General features: G+C 52.6%; 1 protein-coding gene across 1 annotated transcript in view; it reads right to left on the bottom strand.

Annotated features, from left to right (window-relative positions):
- The window catches only part of LOC120061722 (CDK5 and ABL1 enzyme substrate 2-like), a 13,574-nt gene extending 12,967 nt beyond the window's left edge, over positions 1–607 (bottom strand). The window contains exon 1 of the mRNA XM_039011619.1: positions 462–607. Within this exon, the coding sequence (XP_038867547.1) occupies positions 462–506 (45 nt within the window). The 5' untranslated portion in view covers positions 507–607. The remainder of the gene's footprint in view (positions 1–461) is intronic.
- Positions 608–7,500: the final 6,893 nt, after the last annotated feature.

Here is a 7,500-nt window from a genome sequence, read left to right as displayed (position 1 = left end):
GACTACTCTAGTTTTGGGGGCACCCCCCCCTGGAATATAATCTAAGGCATCTCTAGTTTTGGGGGCACCCCCCTGGAATATAATCTAAGACATCTCTAGTTTTACATTAAAGTCATTTAGCAGACGCTCTTATCCAGAGCGACTTACAAATTGGAAAGTTCATACATATTCATCCTGGTCCCCCCGTGGGAATTGAACCCACAACCCTGGCGTTGCAAGCGCCATGCTCTACCAACTGAGCCACACGGGACCACGTGTGTTAATGTTAATGTAGTTTTGGGGGCACCCCCCCTGGAATATAATCTAGGACTACTAGCTACGTATCATATGTACTAAGATGTTCTAATGAAACTAAAACCAATGGGTGCATTGTACCTGGGACTATGATACATGGAGATAGACCAGGAGTACGTTTAGGACATTGACCCAAACACTATCACTAATGTAAATGTAGAATTTACCTTGCCGTATGGTTCCAGTTCAAACCCCTCCAGGCCTGGCAGCATCTCCAGAGTGGTAGAGATGTTCCCGGATGAATGTCTACGCCTGTCCAATTTAGGGTCACTGAAAAGAGAGAAGGAGACAGAGAGAGAGGGAGACAGAGAGAGAGACAGAGAGAGAGAGAGAGAGAGGGAGAGAGAGAGGGAGACACAGAGAGAGAGACAGGGAGAGAGAGACAGGGAGAGAGAGAGAGAGGGAGAGAGACACAGAGAGAGAGAGAGACAGAGAGAGACAGAGAGAGACAGAGAGAGAGAGACAGAGAGAGAGAGAGAGAGAGATGATAATGATTTTAGAGCTTCAGAGCCTCATCAGCCCCATGCCATTTAACAGTAAGTAATAGGAGAGCAGAGCTCCACAAGAGAGTCAGAGAGATAGTTCCAGACACAGGAGAGAGACAGAGAGATAGTTCCAGACACAGGAGAGAGACAGAGAGATAGTTCCAGACACAGCAGAGAGACAGAGAGATAGTTCCAGACACAGTAGAGAGACAGAGAGACAGTTCTAGACACAGGAGGGAGACAGAGAGATAGTTCCAGACACAGCAGAGAGTCAGAGAGATAGTTCCAGACACAGGAGAGAAACAGAGAGATAGTTCCAGACACAGCAGAGAGTCAGAGAGATAGTTCCAGACACAGGAGAGAAACAGAGAGATAGTTCCAGACACAGCAGAGAGTCAGAGAGATAGTTCCAGACACAGGAGAGAAACAGAGAGATAGTTCCAGACACAGGAGAGAAACAGAGAGACAGTTCTAGACACAGGAGGGAGTGTATGGCTGTTAAATTAAGTTTGGAGTTATGACAGCAACCATGTCTGTAGATTGGGAAGAACTAAGAAGTTGTTCCATGTAGCTCAGTAGGTAGAGCATGGCACTTGCAACGCCAGGGTTGCCGGTTCGATTCTCACAGGGTACCAGTATGAACATATATATGAAGATGTATTCACTCACTACTGTAAGATAAATGACTAAAGTATAAAAGTGGAGATCTTTTAGACCAGTCAGGATCCAAAATGGAACCCTATGTCTGCCTACCTCGCCCCCTAATTACTATCTGGGAGTTGAGTCTATGTGTGCCTCCCTCGCCCCCTAATTACTGTCTGGGAGTTGAGTCTATGTCTGCCTCCCTCGCCCCCTAATTACTGTCTGGGAGTTGAGTCTATGTGTGCCTCCCTCGCCCCCTAATTACTGTCTGGGAGTTGAGTCTATGTCTGCCTCCCTCGCCCCCTAATTACTGTCTGGGTGTTGAGTCTATGTCTGCCTCCCTCGCCCCCTAATTACTGTCTGGGTGTTGAGTCTATGTCTGCCTCCCTCGCCCCCTAATTACTGTCTGGGTGTTGAGTCTATGTCTGCCTCCCTCGCCCCCTAATTACTGTCTGGGTGTTGAGTCTATGTCTGCCTCCCTCGCCCCCTAATTACTGTCTGGGAGTTGAGTCTATGTGTGCCTCCCTCGCCCCCTAATTACTGTCTGGGTGTTGAGTCTATGTCTGCCTACCTCGCCCCCTAATTACTGTCTGGGAGTTGAGTCTATGTGTGCCTCCCTCGCCCCCTAATTACTGTCTGGGAGTTGAGTCTATGTCTGCCTCCCTCGCCCCCTAATTACTGTCTGGGAGTTGAGTCTATGTCTGCCTCCCTCGCCCCCTAATTACTGTCTGGGAGTTGAGTCTATGTCTGCCTCCCTCGCCCCCTAATTACTGTCTGGGAGTTGAGTCTATGTCTGCCTCCCTCGCCCCCTAATTACTGTCTGGGAGTTGAGTCTATGTCTGCCTCCCTCGCCCCCTAATTACTGTCTGGGAGTTGAGTCTATGTCTGCCTCCCTCGCCCCCTAATTACTGTCTGGGAGTTGAGTCTATGTCTGCCTCCCTCGCCCCCTAATTACTGTCTGGGAGTTGAGTCTATGTCTGCCTCCCTCGCCCCCTAATTACTGTCTGGGAGTTGAGTCTATGTCTGCCTCCCTCGCCCCCTAATTACTGTCTGGGAGTTGAGTCTATGTCTGCCTCCCTCGCCCCCTAATTACTGTCTGGGAGTTGAGTCTATGTCTGCCTCCCTCGCCCCCTAATTACTGTCTGGGAGTTGAGTCTATGTCTGCCTCCCTCGCCCCCTAATTACTGTCTGGGAGTTGAGTCTATGTCTGCCTCCCTCGCCCCCTAATTACTGTCTGGGAGTTGAGTCTATGTCTGCCTCCCTCGCCCCCTAATTACTGTCTGGGAGTTGAGTCTATGTCTGCCTCCCTCGCCCCCTAATTACTGTCTGGGAGTTGAGTCTATGTCTGCCTCCCTCGCCCCCTAATTACTGTCTGGGAGTTGAGTCTATGTCTGCCTCCCTCGCCCCCTAATTACTGTCTGGGAGTTGAGTCTATGTCTGCCTCCCTCGCCCCCTAATTACTGTCTGGGAGTTGAGTCTATGTCTGCCTCCCTCGCCCCCTAATTACTGTCTGGGAGTTGAGTCTATGTCTGCCTCCCTCGCCCCCTAATTACTGTCTGGGAGTTGAGTCTATGTCTGCCTCCCTCGCCCCCTAATTACTGTCTGGGAGTTGAGTCTATGTCTGCCTCCCTCGCCCCCTAATTACTGTCTGGGAGTTGAGTCTATGTCTGCCTCCCTCGCCCCCTAATTACTGTCTGGGAGTTGAGTCTATGTCTGCCTCCCTCGCCCCCTAATTACTGTCTGGGAGTTGAGTCTATGTCTGCCTCCCTCGCCCCCTAATTACTGTCTGGGAGTTGAGTCTATGTCTGCCTCCCTCGCCCCCTAATTACTGTCTGGGAGTTGAGTCTATGTCTGCCTCCCTCGCCCCCTAATTACTGTCTGGGAGTTGAGTCTATGTCTGCCTCCCTCGCCCCCTAATTACTGTCTGGGAGTTGAGTCTATGTCTGCCTCCCTCGCCCCCTAATTACTGTCTGGGAGTTGAGTCTATGTCTGCCTCCCTCGCCCCCTAATTACTGTCTGGGAGTTGAGTCTATGTCTGCCTCCCTCGCCCCTAATTACTGTCTGGGAGTTGAGTCTATGTCTGCCTCCCTCGCCCCTAATTACTGTCTGGGAGTTGAGTCTATGTCTGCCTCCCTCGCCCCCTAATTACTGTCTGGGAGTTGAGTCTATGTCTGCCTCCCTCGCCCCCTAATTACTGTCTGGTAGTTGAGTCTATGTCTGCCTCCCTCGCCCCCTAATTACTGTCTGGGAGTTGAGTCTATGTCTGCCTCCCTCGCCCCCTAATTACTGTCTGGGAGTTGAGTCTATGTCTGCCTCCCTCGCCCCCTAATCACTGTCTGGGAGTTGAGTCTATGTCTGCCTCCCTCGCCCCCTAATTACTGTCTGGGAGTTGAGTCTATGTCTGCCTCCCTCGCCCCCTAATTACTGTCTGGGAGTTGAGTCTATGTCTGCCTCCCTCGCCCCCTAATTACTGTCTGGGAGTTGAGTCTATGTCTGCCTCCCTCGCCCCCTAATTACTGTCTGGGAGTTGAGTCTATGTCTGCCTCCCTCGCCCCCTAATTACTGTCTGGGAGTTGAGTCTATGTCTGCCTCCCTCGCCCCCTAATTACTGTCTGGGAGTTGAGTCTATGTCTGCCTCCCTCGCCCCCTAATTACTGTCTGGGAGTTGAGTCTATGTCTGCCTCCCTCGCCCCCTAATTACTGTCTGGGAGTTGAGTCTATGTCTGCCTCCCTCGCCCCCTAATTACTGTCTGGGAGTTGAGTCTATGTCTGCCTCCCTCGCCCCCTAATTACTGTCTGGGAGTTGAGTCTATGTCTGCCTCCCTCGCCCCCTAATTACTGTCTGGGAGTTGAGTCTATGTCTGCCTCCCTCGCCCCCTAATTACTGTCTGGGAGTTGAGTCTATGTCTGCCTCCCTCGCCCCCTAATTACTGTCTGGGAGTTGAGTCTATGTCTGCCTCCCTCGCCCCCTAATTACTGTCTGGGAGTTGAGTCTATGTCTGCTTCCCTCGCCCCCTAATTACTGTCTGGCAGTTGAGTCTATGGGTGCCTCCCTCGCCCCCTAATTACTGTCTGGGAGTTGAGTCTATGTCTGGCTCCCTCGCCCCCTAATCACTGTCTGGGAGTTGAGTCTATGTCTGCCTCCCTCGCCCCCTAATTACTGTCTGGGAGTTGAGTCTATGTCTGCCTCCCTCGCCCCCTAATTACTGTCTGGGAGTTGAGTCTATGTCTGCCTCCCTCGCCCCCTAATTACTGTCTGGGAGTTGAGTCTATGTCTGCCTCCCTCGCCCCCTAATTACTGTCTGGGAGTTGAGTCTATGTCTGCCTCCCTCGCCCCCTAATTACTGTCTGGGAGTTGAGTCTATGTCTGCCTCCCTCGCCCCCTAATTACTGTCTGGGAGTTGGGCAGTAATTAGGGGGCGAGGGAGGCGACATAGACTCAACCCCAGACAGTATTAGGGGGGCGAGGGAGGCAGACATAGACTCAACCCAGACAGTAATTAGGGGGCGAGGGAGGCAGACATAGACTCAACTCCCAGACAGATATTAGGGGGCGAGGGAGGCAGACATAGACTCAAACTCCCAGACAGTATTAGGGGGCGAGGGAGGCAGACATAGACTCAACTCCCAGACAGTAATTAGAGGGGCGAGGGAGGCAGACATAGACTCAACTCCCAGACAGTAATTAGGGGCGAGGGAGGCAGACATAGACTCAACTCCCAGACAGTGATTAGGGGGCGAGGGAGGCAGTATAGATCAACTCCCAGACAGTATAGGGGGGGAGGGAGGCAGACATAGACTCAACTCCCAGACAGTAATTAGGGGGCGAGGGAGGCAGACATAGACTCAACTCCCAGACAGTAATTGGGGGCGAGGGAGGCAGACATAGACTCAACTCCCAGACAGTAATTAGGGGCGAGGGAGGCAGACATAGACTCAACTCCCAGACAGTAATAGGGGGCGAGGGAGGCAGACATAGACTCAACTCCCAGACAGTAATTAGGGGAGGGGCGAGGGAGGCAGACATAGACTCAACTCCCAGAAGTAATTAGGGGGCGAGGGAGGCAGACATAGACTCAACTCCCAGACAGATTAGGGGGAGGGAGCAGACAAGACTCAACCCCAGACAGTAATTAGGGGGCGAGGGAGGCACATAGACTCAACTCCCAGACAGTAATAGGGGGCGAGGGAGCAGACATAGACTCAACTCCCAGACAGTAATTGGGGGCGAGGGAGGCAGACATAGACTCAACTCCAGACAGTAATTAGGGGGCGAGGGAGGCAGACATAGACTCAACTCCCAGACAGTAATAGGGGGCGAGGGAGGCAGACATAGACTCAACTCCCAGACAGTAATCAGGGGGCGAGGGAGGCAGACATAGACTCAACTCCCAGACAGTAATTAGGGGGCGAGGGAGGCAGACATAGACTCAACACCCAGATAGTAATTAGGGGGCGAGGGAGGCAGACATAGACTCAACTCCAGACAGATATTAGGGGGCGAGGGAGCAGACATAGACTCAACTCCCAGACATAATTAGGGGCGAGGGAGGCACCATAGACTCAACTCCCAGACAGTAATAGGGGGCGAGGGAGGCAGACATAGACTCAACTCCCAGACAGTAATTAGGGGGCGAGGGAGGCAGACATAGACTCAACTCCCAGACAGTAATTAGGGGGCGAGGGAGGCAGACATAGACTCAACTCCCAGACAGTATTTAGGGGCGAGGGAGGCAGCATAGACTCAACTCCCAGACAGTATTAGGGGGCGAGGGAGGCAGACATAGACTCAACTCCCAGACAGTAATTAGGGGGCGAGGGAGGCAGACATAGACTCAACTCCCAGACAGTAATTAGGGGGCGAGGGAGGCAGACAATAGACTCAACTCCCAGACAGTAATTAGGGGGCGAGGGAGGCAGACATAGACTCACAACCCAGCAGTAATTAGGGGGCGAGGGAGGCAGACATAGACTCAACCCCCAGACAGTAATTAGGGGGCGAGGGAGGCAGACATAGACTCAACTCCCAGACAGTAATTAGGGGGCGAGGGAGGCAGACATAGACTCAACACCCAGACAGTAATTAGGGGGCGAGGGAGGCAGACATAGACTCAACTCCCAGACAGTAATTAGGGGGCGAGGGAGAAACACATAGACTCAACTCCCAGACAGTAATTAGGGGGCGAGGGAGGCAGACATAGACTCAACTCCCAGACAGTAATTAGGGGCGAGGGGGCAGACATAGACTCAAATCCCAGACAGTAATTAGGGGGCGAGGGAGGCAGACATAGACTCAACTCCCAGACAGTAATTAGGGGGCGAGGGAGGCAGACATAGACTCACTCCCAGCAAGTAATTAGGGGCGAGGGAGGCAGACATAGACTCAACTCCCAGACAGTATTAGGGGGCGAGGGAGGCAGACATAGACTCAAACTCCCAGACAGTAATTAGGGGGCGAGGGAGGCAGACATAGAACTCAACTCCCAGACAGTAATTAGGGGGCGAGGGAGGCAGACATAGACTCAACTCCCAGACAGAGAATTAGGGGGCGAGGGAGGCAGACATAGACTCAAATCCCAGACAGTAATTAGGGGGCGAGGGAGGCAGACATAGACTCAACCCCCAGACAGTAATTAGGGGGCGAGGGAGGCAGACATAGACTCAACTCCCAGACAGTAATTAGGGGCGAGGGAGGCAGACATAGACTCACTCCCAGACAGTAATTAGGGGCGAGGGAGGCAGACATAGACTCAACACCCAGACAGTATTAGGGGGCGAGGGAGGCAGACATAGACTCAACTCCCAGACAGTAATTAGGGGGCGAGGGAGACAGACATAGACTCAACTCCCAGACAGTAATTAGGGGGCGAGGGAGGCACAATAGACTCAACTCCCAGACAGTAATTAGGGGGAGAGGAGGCAACATAGACTCAATCCCAGACAGTAATTAGGGGGCGAGGGAGGCAGACATAGAACTCAACTCCCAGACAGTAATTAGGGCGAGGGAGGCAGACATAGACTCACTCCCAGACAGTAATTAGGGGGCGAGGGAGGCAGACATAGACTCAACTCCCAGACA

The sequence above is a fragment of the Salvelinus namaycush genome, chromosome 16 (assembly GCF_016432855.1).
Source record: "Salvelinus namaycush isolate Seneca chromosome 16, SaNama_1.0, whole genome shotgun sequence".
NCBI classification, from domain to species: Eukaryota; Metazoa; Chordata; class Actinopteri; order Salmoniformes; family Salmonidae; genus Salvelinus; species Salvelinus namaycush.
The sequence above is the reverse complement of the archived record's forward strand: the minus strand, read 5'-3'. Positions and strand labels throughout refer to the sequence as shown.